The following is a 24,815-nucleotide window of genomic DNA, read 5'->3' as shown; positions in this document are numbered from 1 at the left end:
GTGCCCTCATGGGGTAACACTGGACCATCCGGTGCAGCACTTCAAAAAATCCAGGACACGTGTCACCAAGAAAAGGTTCTGGTTATACCTGCAAGTTAACCACCGGACCATCCAGTCTTCTCATTTGTTTTCTTTCTGAACCAAGAGAAATGCTTTGGTGAGAACTAGAGTTACATCATCGGACTATCCAGTGAGGCTAACTTCACTGAGCTCGTCCAATTCAATCTTTTCTTGAGCTCTAACTTCACGACATCTCAACCATGGACTCTATGAGCTACCTAGCACTAGAGATTCATAAGTGTGCATCAAACCAAGTCTAGACTGATCTAGTTTAAGCTACTCTTTATAGTACGATAAAAAAGACTAAGAAAGAAAACCTATACTACTCTAATTGTCCTTCCTCTTCCTTGTATTACTTAGAACTAGAAGATCTTTAATCTCGATGCACATCTCCTTTAATCGTCCATATAATCGCCTTAGGGACCAAGAATAACCAATCATCATTGTGGACTAAATTTTTTGAAACCATTAAAAACCAAATTTGTTAGTTACAGTGATACGGTTGTCATTAATCACTGAAATACTTACCACTTACCTAGGGGTCTAGATGCTACAACCGAGAATGATGACTAGAGGGGGGTGAATAGGTGACTCAACAATTTCTTTCAATACTGATGGATTTCTCGTATTTTCACCCAATGCACCTCAAAATCGAATCTCAACGAAGAACACAGTGAAAACTCAAGGCTGAAAACACAGTTCATTCGGAAGTTCTGGGTGTAATCCGAAAGTTCCAGGTATTTGGAAGCTCCGGATGAACTCCAGCTTGGGGTTCTCTCTCACGGTTTGAAACTTCAATCTGGAAGTTTTGGATTGGTTCGGAAGTTCCAACTAGAACAGAACAACAAGTCAAAAATTCAAAATCCAAACTTGGAATCCAACCAACCGTGAGTCTCATGGATGGAATTGAATAGTAGGTTCCTTGCAAACCATTCCAAGAGATATCCCCACACAATGATTGGAACTTGAGAAACGAAACCCGAAGATCCAAGAGAAGAACACCGGGTGAAGAAATTCTCCAAGTTGATGATCTAGAGGCAAGTTTGCAAGGTTTTCAATGAACTAGGGAGTTCCTTAAACAATCTCAAAGACAAGCTTCGAAAATGTAAGAACACTTCATCCTTGCTCACAAAAAAGAAGACCCAATAATAGTGAGAGAAATCATCAATAATGACACGTACATACCACTTCTTACCCGCAGAACAAACCCAAGAATAAGGAGTACAAACAAGATTTTTCTCAAACTTGAGCTTGGACAATCCTTGGATCAAGCCTAGGGTACTCAAACGACGAAGCAAATCAAAGCTCGTGTGCCCTAGTCTCCTCTACCACATCCAGAGCTCAAAAGAAGGTTGAGCAATCAAACAACGAGAAGAACCCAGGAACTCAGAGAAATCAACTCCAAAAATTCTCCCAACTCTAGAAATCTGACAAATCAAAGTGACCGAAGAATCAAGAACTCGAGAAGTATCGTGTTTGAAACGCACTTCCAAGTCCTCATTCAACAACTGAGATACAAAAAACAAATTGTATCCCAGATGCTCCACCAAAGTCACATCTTTGAGAGTGAAACTCTCATTCACCTTTACCATACATTTGGCTTTCACCCTTCCTTTCCGATCATCCCCGAAAGTGAGGATAGAGAACCATGATGCATATCCGGTCATATGACGTGAATAACCAGAGTCGATCAACCACTTGTTCGCCAGGCCTCTGCCTGCCACTTACATATGAGAAGAATAATAGGTGGATGACTCAGTACTGGGGTTAGACAAAAACCTTGTGGGAATTCATTACTGGGTCATCCGCCCTGAAGTAGTAGAAGTAGATACACGCAAATCAATACTAGTGTGCTGAGAGCGAGTGCCACAATAGGGAAAACGTGGTTTGCCAAACCACTATAACTCAAAGTCTCTCACACGTGAACCAAAACTATATGAATCATGGTAAGATCCACGCTAGGCAACATCTCTAGGAGAAAACTGAAGAATACCAGAACCTCGTTAGTAAGAGGGAGAAAAAGACTCATGTACACCAAAAGAGGGGCGGTATATGTCCCGAGTACTCTACTTCCACTCACGCCGTTCATATCTCCTACGACGAAAGTAAAATCCAACTAGGTGACCCTTTCTCTGGCAGTATGTGCAATGATAGCGTTTCTCATGTACTCAACTATCGGTCACTATAGGCTCTCTCACAGTGGCTTTCATCTTAGGCTATGGAGCTCTCTTAGGTTATGGTGGGAGTTTCTTCTTTATGGGTTGTACTGTAGGTTTCTTTTTTTGGGTTATGGTAGGGTATTGATCTTGATTTCTCGACCTCAAGAGTAGTAGGTGTGGTAAAAACAATCTTCTCAACACCATTGTAAGCTACCCTCTTAAAATCCAACCCAAGAGCCAAACTCGTCTTATCAGCACACATCTCGATCTTGGTCAAGATCAAATTCATTTTGCCTTTGTCCTCTGAGCATTTCTCCACTAGAGACAAGAGATAGTCATTCTCGATCAAAAGCTTCTCAACTTGCCCTCTAACACAGCTGAGTTTGTCCTAAAAGATGATGCAGGTGGAACAATTCAGCTGCACATCATTCGAACTCTTAGCACTCTACAATCTAGATTCCAACTCCTTAATGCACACTGCTTTCAGTTCAACATCCTTTGCAAGCAAAACACAATTCTTGCAGGCGCCTATTCACCCCCCTCTAGTCGTTGTTCTCAGTCCTACAATTGGTATCAGAGTTGATTTGATCACTTGTTGACCTTAATCAGCTTTATGATTCGTAGGCGATAATGGAGAGGCATGAGAAGATCCTGCTCTTTGAAGGTTGAGATTTTTCATATTGGAAGGTGGGCATGGAGGCTTATCTCTTAAGCCAAGGAAGTGCAATATAAGAGGTTGTAGATTCGAACTATGAGGTCCCTGCTGCTCGTACTACTCAGGTTCAAATCGAACAATATAAAGCCAACAACAAGGCTAGAAATATATTGTTCACAAGTCTGAGTCATAATGAGTTTGACAGAGTCCAGCACCTCCGTACTATCTGAGAGATTTGAACTACTCTTAGTTTCTTTCATGAGGGCACTGACCAAATCAAGGCTCATCACTAGAGTACATATAACCAAGAATATCAGATGTTTGTGCAGGGCCCTGGAGAGTCTTTGGATGCTATGTTTGCTGAATTTGATGGAATTGTGAGCAACCTTAGATCTACTAGGGTTTTACCCTACTTTGATCATAAGAGGGCGATCAAGGTTCTCTATGCTCTTGACCGTAGCATATAGAAAGTGAAGATCTCGAGCATTGAAGAGTCATCCAGCTATGATATATTGACTTGTGATGAACTCTTCAGCAAGCTCAAATCCACTGAGATTGCCAATGCGACGAGAATAGGCCTAGGAAACCCCATGTCTCATAACATGGCGTTGGTTTCAGGACCTAGCAGTGGTAGTCAGTCTAGAGTTGGTGTTCTTATACTAACTCCTTATATGGTGGATTTACTTTATCTTCCTTGGTCTCTATCACAGAGGAGCAGGTGGATGTGGTTGATGATGAGGATCTTGCACTGACTGTGAAGAAGTTCACCTGCTTCTACAACAACCAACAAGACTAGAGAAGTGGTGGTTCTCGAGCCTTCTTTGAGTGACATCATGCACTTCAAGGCGGATTGCCCCAACCTCAAGAAGAGGGAAGACCGCAGCCATGACCACAACTAGCAAAAGAAGCCCAAGAAGCCTTTCTTCAAGAACTGTGATAAGATGGTCAAGAAAGCAGCGTCAATGCCGTTTGTGGTGGCGCTCAGTGATGTTGACACTTCCTCAAACGAAGAGGAGAGCTCGGAGGAAGAGGAGCAGCCCATGAAGAACAAGATGAAGACCAAGGACTTCACCAGCATGTGCTTCATGGCGGACGACAACAACAACGACCTCGAGCTAGACCCCTTTAAGGTATTGCCTTCCTACGACCAGATTTTTGCTCAGATCGATACCTTCAATGATATTTAAGAAAGCTGTGCGTGAGTTAAAAGAGCTTAGGCCTAAGTATGAGTCTGTGTCTACTGAGCTTACATTGCTCAGCTCTAGGCCTGATGATAAGGACTGTGAGAGTTGTTTGGTGGTCATGGCTAGACTTATTGAGTTTCAGACTCTGCGTGCTCAAGTTGCCAGTCGTTTTGAGACTACTGAGAAGAAGCTCCTTAAGGAGGAGTTTAGATCCACTCTCTTAGGCACCTATAAAAATTGTGCTTTGCTTGCAAAGGATGTTGAACTGAAAGTAGTGTGCATTAAGGAGTTGTAATTTAGATTGGAGAGTGCTGGGAGTTCGAAGGATGTGCAACTGATTTATTCAACTTGTATCATCTTTCAGGACAAACTCAGTTGGGTTAGAGTGTAAGTTGAGAAGCTTTTTGCCGAGAATGAGTATCTCCTGTCTGTAGTGAAGAAATGCTTAGAGAGCAAGGGAAAAATGAATTTGATATTGATTAAGACCAAGATGTATGATGATAAGACGAGTTTGGCTCTTGGGTTGGGTTTTAATAGGGTAGCTTACAATAGGGTTGGGAAGACTGTTTTCACCACACTGCTCCTATTTCGCTCATCTCTACTACGAGAATTGCTTTTTCTTTCTTTTCCTCCTACTACCCTAGACGCTGAAAAACCCAAAATCAATACTACATCACAACCCATCAAGAAACCCACACCGTAGCCTACCAACAAAGAATCCAAGAAGGCTCCACAGTCCACAGCTAAAGATGAGAGCCCCTATGAGAGAGCTAAGAGTGACCAGTAGTCGAGTTCCTGAGAGACGCTACCATTGCACCTACTGCAAGACAGAGGGTCACCTTGTTGGGTTTTGCTTTCCCCGTAGGAGGGATGAGTGGCGTGAGTGGGAGTGGAGTACTCGGAACATTTACCACCCCTCTTTTGGTGTACATGAGTCATTTTCTTGTCCATACTCACGAGGTTTTTTTGCTTCTCAGTTTCCTCCTAGAGGTGGTGCCCAGCGTGGATCTTACCATGATTCATATAGTTTTGGTTCACGTGTGAGAGACTTTGAGTTGTAGTGGTTTGGCAGAACACGTTTTCCCTATCGTGGCACTCGCTCTCAGCACACTAGTATTGATTTGCGTGTATTTGCTTCTACTGCTTCAGGACGGATGACCCAGTGCTGGATTCCCACAAGATTTTTGTCTAACCCCAGTACTGAGTCATCCACCTATTATTTTTCTCATATGTAGGTGGCAGGAAGAGGCCTAGAGAACAAGTGGATGATCGACTCTGGTTGTTTGTGTCATATGGCCGGAGATGCATCATGGTTCTCCAGCCTCACCCCGATAAAGCGACATGAGTACATCACTTTCAGTGATGATTGAAAAGGAAGGGTGAAAGCTAAATGTATGGTAAAGATGAATAAGAGTTTCATTCTCAAAGATGTGACTTTGGTGGAGCATCTGGGATAAATTTGCTTTATGTATCTCTGTTGTAGGATGAGGATTTGGAAGTTCGTTTCAAACGTAATACTTCTCGAGTTCTTGATTCTTCAGGCGCTTTGATTTGTCGAATTTCCATTATGAGAGTTTTTGGAGATGATTTTTCTGAGTCTCTTGATTCTTCTCGTTGTTTGATTGCTCAATCTTCTTCTGAACTTTGGATGTGGCATAGGGGACTGAGGCACATGAGCTTTGATTTGCTTACTCGTTTGAGTGCCCTAGGCCAGATCCGAGGATTACCTAAGCTCAAGTTTGAGAAGAACCTTGTTTGTGCTCCTTGTCGGCATGGCAATCTGGTGATGACTGGATGACCGAGAGAACTTCTCCATATGAACACTGTTGATCCTTTCTAGGTTTGTTCGACGGGTTGGAAGTGCTATGCATTTGTCATTGTTGATAATTTCTCTCGTTACTCTTGAGTCTTCTTTCTTGTGAGAAGGATGAAGTATTCTCACACTTTCGAGTTTGGCTTTGAGATTTTTTAAGAAACTCCCTAGTGCATTGAAAGCAATTCGCAACGATAATGTCACCAAGTTCAAGAACTATCTCTTTGATGCTTTCTGTCTTGAACATGGTATTAAGCATCAATTTTCTGCCCCATGCGTTCCTCAATAGAATTACGTGGTTGAGAGGAAGAATCGCACTTTGGTGGAGATAGCTAGGAAGATGCTTGATGAGCATAGGACTTCTAGAAGGTTTTGGGCAGAGACTATTAGCACAGCTTGCTATATCTCTAATTGGATTTTCTTGCGCTCGATTTTGAATTTGACATCTTATGAATTGCACTTTGGAAGGAAGCCGAAGATTTCACATTTGAGAGTTTTTTTGATGTCGATGTTTTATCCTAAAGTGTGGCAATCTTGATAAGTTCGAGTCACGTTCTTTCGATTGAATTTTTTCGGGTTATACTATTCATAGTCATTCTTACAGAGGTTTTAATATTGACACTAACACCATCATAGAGTCCTGTGATGTGATCTTTGATGAATCAACCCCTTGCGCTAGCCCTATTCTTCAGTGTGCAGGTGATCGGGAGATGAGTGAAAGTATCTTTGTAGATGGTGACCTTACAGCTCTCAGGGATGATGAGGATGATCCACTACTTTCTTCTACCAAACTGGCTCCATAGCTGGTTCCTGCCTCTTCGACACCGGTAGACGATATTGCAGCCTCTACATCCACTTCAGCTGCTTTCGAGCCTACACCAGCGGTGGCTGAGGGGGAGGTCATCTCGCAGCGAGAAGCCCCTCAACACATTCAGCGGTGACATCCTCCATAGATGATGATCGACGACTTCAATGAAAGGGTAGCGAGATCCAAATCTGCTCACCATGCTCATTTCACTGATTCTACTTTTGTTGCTTCTTTTGAGCCATATGATGTTGGACACGCTCTTTCTGATTCAAATTGGGTCAATGCCATGCATAAAGAACTAGAAAATTTTGAGAGAAACCAAGTTTGGATCCTTGTAGAGCCACCCCTAATATTCATACCATAGGCACCAAATGAGTTTTCAAGAACAAACAGGGGGAGGACGGGTCAGTTGTTAGAAACAAAGCTAAACTAGTGGTACAGAGTTTCACTCAAATAGAGGGAATAAATTTTGGAGAGACCTTTGCACTGGTAGCTAGATTAGAAGCTATTAGGATTCTCCTTGCATTTGCAGCATCCTAAGATTTCAAATTGTAGCAAATAGATGTCAAAAGTATTTTTCTAAATGAGTTCATAGAGGAAGAAGTCTTTGTCAAGCAACCCCTATTTTTTAGCACCCCAAATACCTACATAGAGTATACAAGCTTCAGAAGACTTTGTATGGGCTTAAGCAGGCGCCTAGGGCTTGACATGATAGGCTTAAGTCATTCTTGTTAGAGCATGAGTATGAGATGGCATCGGTAGATAAAAATTTGTTCACCTTCAGGCATGGCAATGATTTGCTACTTGTTTAGATATATGTGGATGATATCATTTTTGGTGGCTATTCTCATGCTCTTGTGGCAAAGTTTGCATAAAGTATGAGCATAGAGTTTGAGATGTCAATGATAGGTGAGCTCAACTTTTTCCTTGGACTACAAATCAAGCAATGCAAGTAAGATACATTCATCCACCAGACTTAGTACACCAAAGACTTGGTGAAGAAGTTCAACATGAGTGATGTGAAACCCCTGGCGATACCGATGGCTACCTCGACCGTGCTTGATCCGGATGAAGATAACGAGGAGGTAGACCAGCATGAGTACAGGAGCATGATTGGCTCCCTCCTATACCTGATGGTGATAAGATCTAACATCCACTTTGCCGTCTGCTTGTGTGCCCACTTCCAAGCATGACTAAGGACATCTTACTGCCAAGCGATGAAGCTCATATTGAGGTATCTCAAACACACCTTTGAGTATTGTCTTTGGTTTTCTGCATCTTCTTCGCTTTCCCTTTGATTTTTTTCGGATGCTGATTTTAATGGTTATAGAATTGACAGGAAGAGTACCTCCTGTACTTGTCATTTCTTAGGTATTTTTCTTGTATGTTGGTCTTCTCGCAAACAGTCTAGTGTTGCGTAGTCAACTACTGAAGCTAAATATGTTGTTGTCGCTAGCTATTGTTCTTAGATCTTGTGAATGGTTGCTACCTTGAGGAATTTTGGGTTAGACTTCAAGAGTGCGCCACTTTTGTGTGACAACACCAGTGCCATCAGCTAAGCCTCTAAATGAGATTCCATTTCTTGCGAGAAGCAAACACATAGATATGAGATTCCATTTCTTGCGAGACCACAATGAGAAGGGTGATATTGACTTGAGATACATATATACCCAACACTAGCTTGCCGATATCTTTACTAAGCCTCTAAATGCAACAAGAATTGCTTATTTCAGGGGAGAGCTTGGAGTGTGCCATCCCTATGGCATTGTGTGAGGGGGTGTTGTCATTATACATACTCTATATTTCTTTTGTTGCATTTGCATTGCATAGCATCATGTAAGATAATTATAGTAGTTGAGCTTTGACTTGTATGTCTTTAGCATTTTCTGTTACTAGACTTGAATTTGGACTAAGTTGAGTAGTTGTGCGGAGCAAGCTTTTAATCTTAGACTTCTCTTGATACTTTGATATGAAATATTTCAAGTAAGCTAGCTTTTCTAAAGATAAAATTTGGCAATTTTATAAATCATGTAGACTATGAAATACTACATTCTCGATCACCATGTTTATAATTGCTTTGGCTTAGTCAATGCTTGTGTTAAGGTTAGTTTGATTGATATTTTGTTCTAGGCCTCTTGGTTCATGGTAGTGGATTTAGGAATATTGCACTATGTTTTTTTGTCTTTGTTAAATATTTAGCTCATGATAGAATCTTGGAGGAACATGTGTTCCTTGTGTCGCAAAGGCACTACTTGACTTGATCCTGTGAGAAACTTAATAAATTGTGCAAATTGAATAATTTTGAGCAATCAAGTTTGTAGTGCTAAAATATGGTCCAATATGGTGGCTTGATGCTTCATGTGGTTTTCCAAAGAAGTGAACCCACGGTTGCTAAAAGTCTAATTGAGGTTCAAATGAAATACAAAGAAATGTGCTTAAATGATCAGTTTTTTTAAATCACTTGATCTAACAAAGTCTTAGTTTCATATGTGACCGTTTACAAAGGCTACTATCATGAATGCTTGTTTACCTAGTTTGATGTTGAAGTTAGCTAGCTCTTAATTTTTTATTGCTTCAGTACAAGTGGATGCTTATGTGGTGGTCACTTTTAATATGATTCGGCTATGTGAACTTAAATGTGTCAATAATTCTTTAGTTTAGTTTGTATAGCTTCATGTCCTTGTGACATTTTATTTTTTTGAGCCTTTGTGCACTTGTGAGATCCACATTCTACTTTCCATAGCCTTTTTACGTTTCTAGCATTTGCAAATGCTTTGTGATATACTTGTGAACGCTCATTAGGATTGCATGTTCATGCTTTGCATGGTGTTTTGTTCTTAAAATATGCACTAAGCCACCAAGAAGAATCTTGCATGATGAAAGGAGGAGAAAATATGTGAAAAATGTGCATTCATTAAGGGGGAGCATGTGTGTTTTTATTGGGTTTTTGAGGCATTTGTCCTGTCACTTCCTCTCTTAAGATTTTTGTTATCTTCCTTATACCAAGTGACATATTTTTTCTCTTTCTCGAGTTTTTGGTCATTTGGATGAGCTTCTCTTATTGAATTTCTTCAAACCAATTTCTTTATTCTTTGGAAGTTGTCAATGCACTCATCAAGGGGGTGATTGAGAAACCAAGTTGAAGTATGACTTGGTTTATTTGTGATGAGTTATTGATATTGGTATTGATTTTGTTTGATGATCTCTGTTTTTGCATGAGCTTTGATGTGCTGATTCTGGTGAACCCAGAACTTCTGGTCTGAACCCGAAACATCTGGTTGAACCTCCAGTGTTTAGAGTTTTTGTCTTGCCGGAGCGTCCGGTGTTCAATTTTGGCAGCCGAACTTGGAACTTTCGACCCAAAACTGGAACTTCTGGATTGGCAAGAAAATCAAAACCAAGAGCCCCTGTCTTGAAGTTAATCCGGAACTTTCGGGCTGTCATGATGTCTTGAACAGAGAAGGGTCATCCGTAAGTTAATCCGGAACTTTTCACCATCGAATCCCTTCTACTTGTTGGATCTTTTGGTGTTCACAAATGATTTTGGAGATATGCTTTCAACTGATGATTTTGATTTGGACTAATTGTAGGTGGAGTTTAAAAAATGTATTTGCTTGTCTCATGATGTGTAGGTAATAGATGCAACTTTACGGCCGACGACGGGATAATCAGGGCCAAGCGGGGCGCTTGGTACCGGGCGATCGAGGAGGGCGGGCGGAGGGTGATCCTAGCTGTACACGTGGAGGTCAAACAAAGTATGAAAGATGTATGGATACGGCGTGTTGATAAAGTCAAGCGAAAGGGATGTTGGTGCAAGTGACAAGGCGGTCCGAGGGGTTAGGAGCGGGAGAGACTTGCTGGTAGTCAAGATCGCAAGACGGAGTACACGTGTCGACATCAGGATGCTTGCTTGAGGTCAAGCAAGTGGCAGTAAGTCACGCTTTGAGAAGCGTGCGAGGGGTTTCACGGTTTGACCTCAAAACAGTGGGAATGATGGAAGTGCATGTGGCATCATCACAAAGCTTATGTCGAGGCAAAGCTAAGTCATGAAAACGTCACGGGCGTCCGATGAATGGAGGGAAAAATTGACTAAAATGCCCTCAATGTTAGGTAGGAGTGTACTACGAGAGAAGGGTATTTTGAAAACAAGAAAATTTAGCATCCAAGAAAGCTCTAAAGGCCTATAAATAGAGGGTAGGGCTATGTGGGAGGCTTGAACCAGCCACTCGAGCTTCTTGAGCCATCTATATGTGAGTTTTGTGCTAGGGTTTTAGAAGAGAGGAAGATGAATGCTTAGCCTATGTATTAGCTAAGAGCTTTGTAAAAAAAATCTCTGTAATCTGGCTAAAATAGGGCTAATCTGTGCAAACAATAAAATTTATATTTACTCTTGTACTTGAATTCACCCTCTTCTAATTTTTCTCTATTGGTTCTCTTGCAAGTTTGCAAGTTTTTCGATTCTCGGTTGTGATTTTCGTTTTCGTTGTTAAGCTAAAATTTTCTATCTAATTAGAGTCATTTTTATCGTTGCTAGACGTATAAAATTCACGTATTAATGTATACAATTGAGTCTTGAATTCCCTTACCTATAGATTATCAACTTAGAGAATTTTTTCATCCGGTGTTCTTCTCTTGGATCTTCGAGTTTCGTTTCTCAAGTTCCAATCTTTGTATGGGGATATCTCTTAGAATGGTTTGCAATGGAACCTAGTGTTCAATTTCATCCTTGAGACCTATGATTGGTTGGATTCCAAGTTTGGATTTTGAATTTTCAAGCTGTTGGTCTGTTCCAGTCAGAACTTCTGGACCATTCCGGAACTTCCGGATTGAAGTTTCAAACCATGATAGAGAACCCCAAGTTGGAGTTCATCCAAAGCTTCCGGATACCTGGAACTTCAAGATTACACTCGGAACTTCCGTATAAACAGTGTTTTTAGCCTTGAGTTTTCGCCGTGTTCCTTTTAAGTTTTGTTGAGATTCGATTTTGAGATACGTTAAGTGAAAATAGGAGAAGATCATCAGTTTTAAAAGAAATTATTGAGGCACCTATTTAGCTCTCTCTAGTCCCTGCTCTCGGTCCTACACAACAAACCAAAACTGGTCTAGGGTGTGAATTTTGATCGAGTGTTGAACATGCAGGGGGTAAAGTAGATAAGTGTGATATTCTTTAGCGACCGTGGAGGTTTGATCATTCCCTTTTATTAGATAATAGATATACTTGAGCGAATCAATATGATGTACAATATGCACTCCCTACAAAATCAAAATTAACTGCATGAGCAGCAGGACTTTCTTCTCATATGGTGTGGCGGCATGTCGTGTCGCAGGGGTAGGGGCAGTCGATTGCCTTCACTTCAGCTCTGTCGAAGTACCAGTCGCCGACTGATTTCGCGATCCCCTGCTCAAAAGCAACAGCACCAACGTGCACAAATTAATCCCCTGTGAATTCATCACTGAAATGGTACTTATTTGTCTTTTTCGTGTACATCTCTATCCATTTCATTCCATACACGTACGTTACCTTGTTTTGAATGGCAGGGGAGCCGCCTGGTGCATTGTTCCAGGTGGCCAGCAGCTCTGACTGGCAGTGAGCAAAGCACGAGTTCATGAACAGCCCGTTGCTCCTGGAACCGGAGAAGCTTTTCACCGATGCCACCATCTGGTCTCTGAAATCTACACTTGATCGAGTTTCAGAACTTCAGATCGTTGCTTGATTTCAAGAACCTCCGATAATTTTAGGATCAACTATAAAGATGAGTAGTGCATATAATATATGGATTGTCATCTTAACCTTGCAGGAATTTCATCTGGGATGCACTGCAGACAGAGCGGTTGAATTTGCAGGCTCGCCAGGCGCCGCTGGGATCTGCTCCATTTGACGCTAGACTTTCCTGAATCTGATCGATTATATATGCATTTGCGACACAATTAATGTGACTCTTAGATTCAGTTAGGAGCTGGCAACAGCATTCATCATCCATGCATGCAAACACTAAATATTTTCTTACCTGCCAGGTGTCGTATGCTGCATTTAGCAGAAAGATCGGCGTCTTTACGCCGTCGATTACATTTTGAGGGAAGAAGCACTGCATCCACATGAGAGAGGTAGAGTTTTTCAGACCTTAAACCAACCAATCAGCAGCAGTACTGTGTTTGATTCAAGTTCTTTTGTTTCGAAATGTTTGTCCATTTATTTATCAGTTAACAGCATATATAAATCACACGGGGTAGAGGCATTGGGCTAGTAATATACATATATAATGCAACCCTTTTTTTTCAGAGGAACATTATATTGAAGGCATCAAACTGATGATAGTTACAGGGTACATGGGAACGAAGTAAAGAAGAAATAAAAACACAAGACAATTTTCCAAGAATCGTTTCTTTCAAATCATTGTCCATCGGAGGTGTGTGGTTGTAGCAAGTCATTTAAGAAGGCCGTGCATGCTTCATTTCTCTGTGACATGCTTTCTTAGACTTAGGGATGCGTTTAGTTAGATAGATGTGCAGGGTTGAAGGTATGGAATGTGATCAACTTGTATGGAATGAGATGAATAGTGTGTTTAGTTTGGCAGGTAGAATATATTGTAGGAATCTGTATCCATCTCATAATGCATTGATCCTATTCACCCAACCAAACACACGCATGCTTCCCTAGCTTTGTAATTACGTGCACGTATAGTAGTATTAGTTAGCTAGCAACGCACCGAGGTGGCGTCCAGACGGGCGGTGCAAGCCGGCGGCAGGTTGGGAGCTAGGCCCTGCATGGCCACGATGTCCGAGTAGTAGGATCTCAAGCTTCTGCCCCCTGAGACGTCCACGCTGAATGAATGAAAAACCAGACAGTCATACAGTGCTCCGTGTGATCTGTCGATGATCAATGAGCACTTCCAAGAAAAAATTAAGAACAATCATGCATAAAGTTGCATGTACGTACGCGTCGAGGAAGAGGCCAGCGTCGGCGAGGCACTTGACGGTGGTGGTCCGGCCGGCGGCGGCTCTGGAGGGCGGGAAGAAGGCGCGGAACTCGTCGCAGTGCAGTATCGCCGCCAGGCCGCCGGCGGAGCAGCCGGTGAGAAACACCTGATCCGCAGAGGCCATCCCAATGGAGAGGAGGTGCCGGATGGCGGCGTCCCAGATGCGCTGACCACGGAAGTAAAACCCATTGTCCTACAATAAACTCTAGCAAATCAATTAGCTACTAATCGATGTTTAATTTCATGGCCTGCATATAAGAATGTGTCTGCTCAATGAAACTACGAACAAGAATTAAGACAGATATAGCGTGCCATTGTAAGACAAATCTATAGGAATTGAAGATGCCTTGTCGAAGCCGTCGCCGGCGAAGGATGCGCCGTCGCAGTAACGAATCTTCACCCGGTTCCAGTTGTAGAAATCTGCATACATACATGCATGTATTTATCAGGATGAGAGTAACAGACTTGGAATGAATGGACGGAGATGATGGTAGGTGGTGCATCGACGGACGGACCCGGATTATCAGCGGGGCTGTTGCTCATGATGCCGGTGAAGGGGATCTCCTTCTCCATGAGCTCCGACGAGCCGCGGCGGCTGCCCTTGCGAAACTGGCACGCCCTCACGTTGTTGCACCACCCGCCTCCCTGCATGCATGCGTCCATGATCATTATCAGCACACAACAGTACAACACGGGCTGCATTTAACTACTAGTACATTTGTGTTCGATCGATCATAAAATATCACAGATTAAAATGCAAGTAGAATTAACAAACTGACCTCAAGGTTTACAATCCAGCTGCTGTTCCCTGCTCCGGAGCCAGGATCCAAGTGGTAAGCAGGCGGTGTTCCATCCATGCACACTGCATCAACATATACAGTAGTAGTCGGTACCGTTACAGAAAGAATCATGGTCTCTTTGGAACACGAGATTCTCACGGATAGGAAAAACAAAGAATTAAAGTGCGCTGGCACTTGGAATATTGCACAAATTCAAAATGTCGGAAGCTTTCGATCGAGAACCGTTTGGATGCGATATAATACAAGGAACACACGATGGAGAGGAGGTTGAACGACCTCTTATTTGTTTCCCTCCAAAATCCTATGGAATAACCGATTTCATAGGAATTTCAAATGAATTTTGGGTGGCAATTCGATGTTACAAATTAAGGCCTTCATAGAAATATATTTCATATATAAATTGAATCCTCATAATTCCTCCTCTCTTCGTACATTCCGAAGGGAGTCTAACAGAGTAAACCTTCGTGTACGTGCAATGCTTCATATCAATTATGAACGATGATGTGTATCCATGTGTCATCGCCAACATACAGGATTGGGATCGTTATACGCAATTTATTGCCAACATACAGGGTAGGGCTATTATTGACTTTCTGGATAGGGGGCGATTATTTCTGCCCTAAATTTGCCTGAGCCGTCAAGTAGGGTATTGGGTAGAGTGGAACAAATCTCCATCACTATCACCCCCTCTAGATGGTGCACTAAGATTCATGCTCCTTGTTACTCCCTCCTCTTCCAGCCTTCTCTCTCCTCTGGTATCCCTCTCTCTCCATGTCGGTGAGGCAAGAAGGCCTCATGCAGCCCTGCCCCTCGGTCCGAGCCGCCAGACTCTTGCTGCCAGGCCCACGATGGCCTATGGTAAGCCCTCTCCGTCTCTCTTCTCAGCCTCCTTACGCCATCAGGGCCCACCCCGCTACTGGGTCCAGATCCGACCTTGCATGGCCGCACTGCCCCAATAGAGATCCATGGCGGGCTTTAGCGAATAAAGCCTAAGCCTCGCCCGCTGAATTTTTTTATTTATGTATTTTAATTTTTCAATATTTACAAAATTACACGGCAATTTTAATAAATTGTAAAAATAGATTACCGTCGCTCGTTCATCGGGCGAGATCAAGATCTCACCCGATGAACGGGCAATACCTTATGGATCCCACCGATCAGAAGATTAAAAAATACGATAAAAAAATTACCATGTTTACCGGTATTTTATTTAAATTTTGCTAGAATTTTCTTTTAAATTATTGAGTTTTGTCTGATATATCTGATAAATAATATTTACTGACGAGCTTTGGTAAAATTTATTTACCCGTGAAAAAAAAAACACCCTGAAAGCAAACGACCAAATGACGAGCTAGTGATGGTGCAACGCGACGCTTTTGGAACCACATGCGCGGGCATGCGTATCCGGCCGTATCGTCCACGGCGGCGAGCGACCTTGCGCGCAAGATGACAACCCCGTTAGTTAGGTCGACATCGACATCTATCGATGTGAAGAAAAAAATCAACTCTAGCTCGTTCGAGCATATATGCATTGTGGTGCTCTGTATGAGAAATCGAGAAAAAGAACATAATTGTGTTGGATCGGGTATGAGAAATTTAACCGAGAAAAAGATAACAAGGAGGAAGAAGAAGAAGAAGAAGCATGCATGCACACCGGCTCCCACGTCGACGGCGGACTTGAGGATGGTGATGAGCACCATCGCAGGCGCCGCCGATGCCCGCCGCCTCCTACCGCCGCCGCCCTTGCTGATCTGCTCGTCCGCCTCCGGCGAGGTCTCCACGCAGCAGCAGCTCCCCACGAGGACGACGAGAACAAGAAACGTCGGCGACCAAGGCTTGGTGATCCTGGGCCTCATCTCCGATCGTATCAGCTGCCGCGCGCCAGCCACCGGATCAACTGGCTGAGCAGCTGCGATTAGGCATGATGAAAAAACACACTGAGCTCAAACCAGGTAGCGCCTCTATATATTTAACGAGCGCGTAGCAAGGGGATGACACACCTAGCGACAGTACAGATCGTAGCAGTGCTAGGCAAGGGATTAAACAAGGAATTAATTGGGACATCATGCTTAATATCGCTGTATACACGCATGCATGCCCAAATCGACGATTCGATTTAAAAGAGAAAAAAAAAACGGCTGGTGAATTAATAGGAGTTTATGGAAGGAAAAAAATGCCAAGCAAGTCATACGGAAGAAAATTTTATAAGACCCGATCTCATAAAAAAATAATATTTATACATATCACGTGTCCCTCTCCTTACTCTCAGTTATACGTGATAACCATTAAATTAAGAAAAAACCATATAAATTAAAATCTAATAAAAACCTTTAAATAAGAGTTTCATAAAATTTCCTTCTCAGACCCCGCGCGAGGGTACAGGTTCCATCGTATCAGTCGTGGTATATATACGGCTGCGCCTGCGTGCGCAACCATCGATTCCGACATCTCACTCGCCACTTCACCAGCAAAATTAAAGCCATAAATACGTCTTCATTCCCGATTTGATTCGCTATCACATCACAGCTCGACGGTTAGAGGTTGCCACTGCTTAAATTCGAGAAGATATCTAGAGATCTTTTACTTACATATTTTAAATAGAGAACACAGAGAGGGAAAACTTTGAACCTAGTGACCTCGATTAAGAGAGAAAATCCATGCAAAAAAAAAAAAAGATTAAGAGAGAAAATATTATTTCTTCCCTATTCATTTCAACCTCTCATTAACACGTCTTCTCATTTTAATTAGTTACAAAGTTTGTGATGTCACATTTCGGAACCATCAGTTGAAAACCAGAATTACACAAACACGAGTGTCAAGCTAATCCAGTAATCTCCAAAAAGAAATAAGTTAACTTTGCAAGTAACAAAATGCGAAAGTTGACGAAGCTTCAATGGCCACGCTAGGAGACCATAAAAAAGGTCCAAGTTGATTGGTATTTCCTTTAAAAAAAAGAAGAAAACCAAAATATAGAGGATTTGTTGCTCGTGGGATTCGTGCCCAGGTCTCCATGGTCCCAACGTAGAATTCTCACTACTAAACTACAGCCACAACTCGTGGCCAGATCCATACGATTTATTATTTAACAAAAATTAAGGGATACCCCATGAACGAAAAGGTTTACAGAACATAAACTATACAGTTTCGTATTGTGAGACAGCTTTCAAGGCAGACCCGCATCAGCTCTGCGTATGTTCGATTGCTCAGTATTATTACACATCAGGCAAAATCCTCATGCCTCAACTATTAGAAAAACGAAGGTACAAGTTACAACAATAATCTTGTGAAACATGCTTACCAAGGTTTATCAGTGGTGAGCTAACAAACAGAATCATTGTTCTGATTTCCCTATTCCTTCCACTAAGATATAAACTACAAAGAACCCCATCACTTTCCGGTGAAAGGCTCAAGCATATCTGAGCACATTGTACAATCTCCTGCATAAGCTCATCCAAACAAAATCCCGTCACCTTCCAACCCAAGAATACAAGTTCTCGAATCTTTTTTTGGGACAAAATTTGAACGAACAGCGATTGCCAAGCTCTTGGAAAAATGAGCTGCAGCCGACCTGTAACTATTCGAGTATTCCCCGAAGGAATGGTAAATGGAGTACTGCTTCCGTGTGGCTATCCAGCACTAGACAAAACTTCTGAACGATCGTCGCTGAAATTGTATTGCTCATAAACCTGGAACAGAATTTCTCTGCAAGGGACAACTGCCCCAATCTTGATGCAAGCCAGGAATGCACCTGAAAGCTTTCTATGGAGGCTGTAAACTTCATCTGGTGGTGGGGTCAGTCTGTGCTTCAACATGGTCGCTCCAAGGTTGGAAACACTATGTGTGATATTGTTCGCACGAAAATCATGACCACCTGGTCTCGAGAATGGTACACCGACAATGAAAGCCGCTTGGACGTGTGCATCCAGCATGACTTCTGATTCCTCACCTGTAAGGAATCCAAGTCTGCGGGACATTTCTAAAACACCCTCACGATTCCTATTTGCACATGCAACTACCTGTTTGGCAGTACAACAGTTCAGACATCAGACAACAAAACATCTTCAGAAAAAGTAAATATGGACTCTGTAATGAGAGTAGGCGTTGATTCTCATAACTTACCATAAGTAGGTAATCATCTACAAATATTCTTGGGAAATCTCGGGCTGCACCAAAATCAATCAGATTGAATTGCTTCGTAGCGTCATCGTAAAGGAAATTACTCCAATTTGGATCAGTCTGCACCAAAAGAGTGATAAAAGATATGGTTTAATATCCAAAACAAAAAAAAAAAGAATAGTTTACATTAGAGCGGTTTTTCAACATTCACCATGTGCACCACAAATCATCACTTGATGGAATTTGAGCATGGATGCAGATTATACAGCCAGCAAGCTCTAGCAAACTTCTTATTTACTATTTAGGAATTTAGCAAACGGTATGAGAAGCAACACATGCCTGCATAAATCGGAAGACAAACAACTCCTTTATTGTAAGCTCAAGCAGTTTACAGCCGACATAATTGCGGGTTTCCTGGCTTAACAATGCCACCTTATCAATAGAAACTCCTGTGCAGAATAAAACAAGCAGATGTGGCGGTAAGCACTGAAAATAATATAGGTTCTCCAAGTCATGAAAAAAGGTAAAGTTGAATGCATCAGATATACTAACATAATTTATGCTAGTATCAGAATAATATATCTGGGATTATTTCGTTTATATATATTTCTTACAAATCCAGTGAACATAAAGACTCAACGCGCTACTAAAGTATAGTTGTTGATATATTCAGGCAAAACAAATGAAAACTTGCAACTACAGTAGTAAGTAAGTTGAGTTCTCAAAGTTAAATTCAGATAATAATGATCTACATCAAGGCAGTTTTACTCTTCAATGGTTACTAAGCTTCTTGCCACAGCTTAATATAGTATTTCCATTTCTATCATCGTAAAAAGCTAATACAGCTTTATAAGGACAAAATAATGAATAAAGATCACATTCCTCTTATTCAAAAATCAAAATGGTGTAGTTGAAAGCATTATGTATTAGGAACTATCTTTGAGTCCATGTGGAACAAAGAAGTCAGGCTTTATAATGCCATAACAAACATTTACCCCCAGCTACTTTTGTGCTGTTAGTGCAGTATATCAGTATTTAGAGATAACTTTCAATAATCAGTCTGACAACTAAATGTCAAGCTTAACATCTACATAAGTATGAAAGTTCAAAATGTATATGTCAAAAAGGTAAAATGGAATCACATGCCAACTTCTGTGATTGCATGGAAACAAAATTGGGCATTTATCAAAAAAGTTGTCATCGTTGATAACTGCTAAACAAGAACTACACAGACCACAGCCAAAAAATAGATTTGCATAAAAAAGAAAAAATAGAAATACCTGGAACAAATTCCGATGTCAGCACTTTCTTACTTGACAATTCATCAATGACCTTAGGAACATAAAAGCCATCAGTATCAGCTAGCAATTCTTTGTAACGCTTCTGGTTATTTGCTTCTAACACATAATCACATTCCCTTGCTAGCTCCAGCTTTGCCACCTGTATAACAGGAAAATCAAAGAACTTATGTTCTGCATGTTACAAATTTCCATCAACGTTGCAAGTGCATTTGATTCTATTCGAAGTTATGATATACAAAATATCAATTTGTGATCAGTATGTGTAATTGAGTCATAAGATCATGAAATGTGCGAACACAGATTGTAAAGAACAACAATTTGCTGGATGCAGCTCTTAGGAGTTAGAAATTCTATAAACCGCCTCCAGATTTTAATGTTATCTGCAAATTAAGTAAAGATTAGCATTTGTTCATTATTTCTCATACAACAAAGAGCATAACATAGTCCTATATGCATTAGTTCACATGACACAAACTTAACCACGAAATTTGAACAATAAATATCATTTCGACCAAAAAAAAATGATAAAGCGATCACAATTATGCATCTAAACTGCATGAAGAGGCACGATGAAAAGAAAACAGAGTGATCAATCTATATTGCAGTCTAAATTAATGGGAAAAAAAAGATATTTACCTTCATAGCTCTATCAAGAAAAAGGCCTTTAGGGATAAGATTTGTGTAAGTTAGGAGTAACCTAACATTCTCAATATCACTTTCTATACTATCTGCAACCCCTGGGTATTGTATTTTCATGACAACATCTGATCCATCCTTCAAAACTGCCCGATGGACCTAATCGAAAGGGGACAAAAAGAGCAAACAGATAAGCAAAAGATGGTCTTGATGGCAAGAGCAGCACCCAACAAGATATTTAGTTGAAGTTAGTGTTAAGGCGAATGCTCAAATCTTGAATTTGTTATTTATTTATTGAAATATATGAGAGCTTCCTCTGCTAGACCAACCTGTCCAATGCTCGCTGCAGCAAGTGGTTCATAGTCAAAACTCCTCAATTTGGAGGACCAGTCGGGGCCTAGCTCCGCATTGAGGACTGAAGTTAGCTGCTTCCTTGGCATAACATCAGCACCTTGTCGAACAATATCAAGGGCTGCCAACACCTACATTATTTGAATGGCATGTCACAAGAAGATGTTAAATAAAGCACATAACAAAATAGCTTAAGGAGGTTCCAGCATCGGATTCGAGATACTACCGGTGGGGGCACTAGGGATTCGTCCTGGATGCTCAGCATCTGCCCAACCTTAAGCGCTGCTCCCCTCATCCTGCACAGCGCGAGGGCAACACGCTCAGCGTTCTGGTCGGACAAGAACGGTGAGAGCGCTGACCGCTTGCCCTCTGTATCCACCGGCGTGCCATACATCACCCGGCGGGCCGACTCCTGAAGAGTGCCCCACGCGAGCCCAGCGCCCAGACCTGCAAACCTTAATTTTTCCGGCATATAATCGGGAAAACAACACAATTCACTCAGCGTCTCTTCAAATTCAGGTGGATGCATACTCGCAGATTAAAAGATGGATGCATAGCATGAATGCATGATAAACTAACCCGAGGGCTCTTGTGAAGGGCGTGGAGGGCACCCTCCGCTCCCGCGGTCGCCGTCTCTTCTCCACCGGCGCCGGTGAGGGCGAAGGCGATGGCTCAGGACGACCCTCCACGGGTTCGGACCTGGCCGCCACACCGGCGTCAGGTTCAGCAGCAACTGCGGCGGTTGTAACTGTGCTGTTGATCTCCTGCGTCCGCGCGGGGTGGCTGGGGGATTCTTGCGCCGGCGGGGGCTGCGACCGCTGCTCCAATGGGAGATATTGTGGCCGGGCAGCGGCGGAGGCGTCGTCGTGGGAGAAGTAGACGACGGAGGAAGGGCGGGAGGAGTCGGCGGCGGGGAGGGGTCCAGCGCCGGGAGGGGGCTGCGGGCGGCGCGGGGTGCCCCTGGTGAGGCCGGCGAGGTCGGTGGCGGCGAGGAGCGCGAACCGGAGGACGTCGCGCAAGGAGGTGCCCCGCGTGGCCTCGCGGGCCACGAGGGCGGCGCCGTTGAGCAGGCGCCGGAGATCCCTGGACGCCATGGAAACGGGGAGGGGGCAGGCGTGGAAGGCTTCCGGACCAAGTCAGGAAGCGAGCGGACGTGCGCGGAGGCGGCGAGACCACGCACGGCAACGCAACGCTTGGGGGCCTCGTGGTTTTCACTTTGTGGGCCGTCTACGAGGTTAGGTAAGCCCAAGGCCACTTTTTTTTTTTACCATGGATGAGGGAGAGAAAAAGAAACGAGAGAGTGAGAAGAAAAAGAAGAGAAAATGAAAGAAGAAGAGGGAGAAAGATATGTATAACCTCCTTACCTGACTCATCTGCGTCTGCCACTGGTTACAACCAAGCAAAACTGGCGTGTTCGTCGTTAGACGATTACCTTTGCCCTATGCTTCTAATAACCCATATTCCTCGTTATATAGTGGGAAAATTGAGAAAGACTCAGAGCACTCGTGAAATGATAATAGCTCTAGTTGACATATCACTGTGCATCATGCATTCTGTGTAGCAGAATATTTGCAGCAATAATTCAGATGTTCTAGTACTCTGCTCAATATATCCTGCACGAAAACAAGACAAATCGGGCGTTAACGTGCAAGCTAGGCAGCTAAAATTTGTCATCATGTCAATTACACCAAGAGAAAATCCAATATAATTTTTGAATTGGCTGACAATGCATGCATGCCAGCTCTAGAGTGGATTATGATCACGGATGGATATTTGTTTTCTCATTGGTCATGACTCATGCAAATGGCAATGATTATTTTTGTGTTAACTATCGTCTAATCTGAAGTGTCTTTTAAAGAAAAATTGTGATGACAGGCATAGTAAGGCTTTAAGCTTAATACATATGTACATATATGAGACCATATATGTCCCTACTCATTTAATTCTAACATGTCCTTATTATTCATGAGATAGTATATTTGAGTTGATATCACAAGTATTGACTATTGAGTTCACAATGCCCGATGAAAAGGCTAATCAACAAAAATAAATAGATTGAATTTTGATAACCAGCAAGAGGACATGATTGTCATAGCATATTTTCAGCCGGAGTATTCCTTTCGTGTGTGTGGGGTGCACCTAGAGTTGGAAACCCTTGTATAGACATGTGAGAGCCATCATATCTCTCTGATGAGATGTCCTTCCAATCCCATGGTTGATGGGTGATTTCTTCCCTCCAAATATGTTTCTTAAGTCACAAGGAAACTCCCAAAATAAGTCACATACGAATCAGCTTTGAAACGGCGAAGATACAGGCTTTCTAAGATCTTGTATGGGCTGGTACGAGTACAGGACTGTCGTGTACTACGCTTGTACCGAACCCTCAAAACACACTGGTTTTTTCTCCACTGCGTAGCTCATCTTTAAAAATTCATACAAAATAGGATGGAGACATTCATTATATGAAAATTGTTAGTGTGGACGAGATCTAAAACTTTCATGCTGTGACTTTTTTATTTGAGGTCATTAAGATGCTAAATAAATGAAGTAAGTTCAGGTAGCATTTTAGTACCTGTAACACCTCCGATTTCGCAAGAACCTGACTCCTTTCATTTTCATGGTGGTTTGAGTTCCATAGCACCTTTATTCTGTATAAAAATATATAAAACCTATGACAAATATGATAAAATAATGAAATATACAATGCTTAAGTATAAAACACGAATATCTAGTTTTATACAATTTTAATATTACACATGTTGGAGAGAGTTAATTGAAGTATTTTTTCATTGAAAGCATATTAATATGATGATGCTATTTTGGCATCATGAACTTTCTTGATAGTAACCCTCTTGGCCTTGCAAGTAAACATGGACGGTTATTGGTGTTCTGAAATAATAAAATGAAAAGGTTTCATAACATAAATTAAAGCATGGACGGTTGTCGAATATGCGGTGCAAACCAAGTAATCCGCAAGTCTAGACCAATTCCAAGAAGCTAAAGTCATTAACTATAGTGATTTCTAAGCTCCTTAATTGCAAGATTAAAGACATCATTAGTGCTAGTAGAGTAGCTAGTATGCATCAATTCATCTCTTTGGCTTAGATTACGTCAATGAAGTTCTTAGCTTGTTACTCTTGATAATTGATGTCACCTAGACAACTTAGTGCCGGTTGATCTTAGTGAGCTTTTTATGGCAGAGTGATTGTTGAAGTCCTAAGATAAAGATGTACTGGTTGAGAGTTCACCGATCTAAAGTGGAGAAGTACTACCACCAGAGAACGTTTGGTCCCTTGCGTGAGACCAAAAGGAAGCTACACTCTTGCACGGGTGCTCCAACAAGAACTAGTGGAGAGCGCCGACTCTACAATACCTCGAGAAAAAATGAGCTTCTCTTAGTCCCTCTCTTTACATTCCATATTTATTTCTAGCATTTCAATTCTAGTATGTTTACATTCCGCAATTGACATTCTTAGAATTGCCATGCTAAGAATAGGATTTGAACTAGGATGCAAAACTGTATACGTTCAATAGCCACACTAAGAACTAGAGCACATTTAGGTTAATGTTGTTTTAATTTGCTGCTCTTAGTTTTTAGACTTAGAAAAAGTTTTAAAACCTAATTCACCCCTCTCTTAGGCATCTTGATCCTTCACTAAACACAAAAGGTAGGTCCAGTTAAAGTAAATAGATAGTGTTAGAAATGCTGCAGAAAATATACCAATGGAACAACAACTTATATACTTCAATTACAGTAAACAAATAAAATGGCTGATGTACACTGAGGTATGAACTGCAACATGTGCCTATTACTGTCATCTGGACACTTATGAACAATTATGTAACTAAGTTCCATCAGTCAGAAGATGACAATATTCTCTCACGGAATTCAGCTGTTGCTTAAAATAAAAGGATTCCTTCAGTAAATTAATATTTAAATTCCTCAATCCAGCTG

The 24,815-nt window shown here is 41.9% G+C and overlaps 2 protein-coding genes across 3 annotated transcripts; both read right to left on the bottom strand.

The window, feature by feature from the left end:
- Positions 1–11,856: 11,856 nt before the first annotated feature.
- Positions 11,857–16,822, bottom strand: LOC133900660 (pectin acetylesterase 3-like). 2 transcript variants are annotated; one of them, XM_062341872.1, is made up of 11 exons: positions 16,785–16,822; positions 16,111–16,365; positions 14,436–14,518; positions 14,172–14,301; positions 14,003–14,076; positions 13,617–13,849; positions 13,387–13,501; positions 12,688–12,765; positions 12,471–12,576; positions 12,201–12,352; positions 11,857–12,077 (listed from the first exon to the last, which is right to left on the bottom strand). In XM_062341872.1, the coding sequence occupies exons 1-11, from the start codon at positions 16,801–16,803 to the stop codon at positions 11,976–11,978; spliced, it is 1,347 nt and encodes a 448-aa protein (XP_062197856.1). In that variant the 5' UTR covers positions 16,804–16,822; the 3' UTR covers positions 11,857–11,975. The 2 variants fall into 2 exon arrangements, with proteins under 2 accessions (XP_062197856.1, XP_062197849.1); XM_062341865.1 differs by lacking the exon at positions 16,785–16,822 and adding an exon at positions 16,457–16,535.
- A 753-nt stretch (positions 16,823–17,575) lies between these two features.
- Positions 17,576–22,052, bottom strand: LOC133900653 (protein ABC transporter 1, mitochondrial-like). Its single transcript, XM_062341852.1, has 8 exons — positions 21,440–22,052; positions 21,087–21,315; positions 20,839–20,991; positions 20,510–20,668; positions 19,853–20,012; positions 18,912–19,021; positions 18,576–18,692; positions 17,576–18,472 (listed from the first exon to the last, which is right to left on the bottom strand). The coding sequence occupies exons 1-8, from the start codon at positions 21,952–21,954 to the stop codon at positions 18,083–18,085; spliced, it is 1,833 nt and encodes a 610-aa protein (XP_062197836.1). The 5' UTR covers positions 21,955–22,052; the 3' UTR covers positions 17,576–18,082.
- Positions 22,053–24,815: the final 2,763 nt, after the last annotated feature.

Source organism: Phragmites australis, chromosome 2 (assembly GCF_958298935.1).
Source record: "Phragmites australis chromosome 2, lpPhrAust1.1, whole genome shotgun sequence".
Classification (NCBI taxonomy): Eukaryota; Viridiplantae; Streptophyta; class Magnoliopsida; order Poales; family Poaceae; genus Phragmites; species Phragmites australis.
This window is presented reverse-complemented; position numbering and strand designations above follow the sequence as displayed.

Excerpts from the sequence above, each read along its gene's own strand:
- LOC133900660 (XM_062341865.1), bottom strand. The coding sequence starts at position 16,523 with ATGATGTCCCAATTAATTCCTTGTTTAATCCCTTGCCTAGCACTGCTA. Across the intron at positions 16,366-16,456 it reads ACGATCTGTACTGTCGCTAG|CTGCTCAGCCAGTTGATCCG; the intron begins GTGTGTCATCCC and ends GCCTAATCGCAG. Across the intron at positions 12,078-12,200 it reads CCCCTGCCATTCAAAACAAG|GGGATCGCGAAATCAGTCGG; the intron begins GTAACGTACGTG and ends GCTTTTGAGCAG.
- LOC133900653 (XM_062341852.1), bottom strand. The coding sequence starts at position 21,954 with ATGGCGTCCAGGGATCTCCGGCGCCTGCTCAACGGCGCCGCCCTCGTG. Across the intron at positions 19,022-19,852 it reads GACATCGGAATTTGTTCCAG|GAGTTTCTATTGATAAGGTG; the intron begins GTATTTCTATTT and ends TATTCTGCACAG. Across the intron at positions 18,693-18,911 it reads TTGTCTTCCGATTTATGCAG|ACTGATCCAAATTGGAGTAA; the intron begins GCATGTGTTGCT and ends CTTTTGGTGCAG.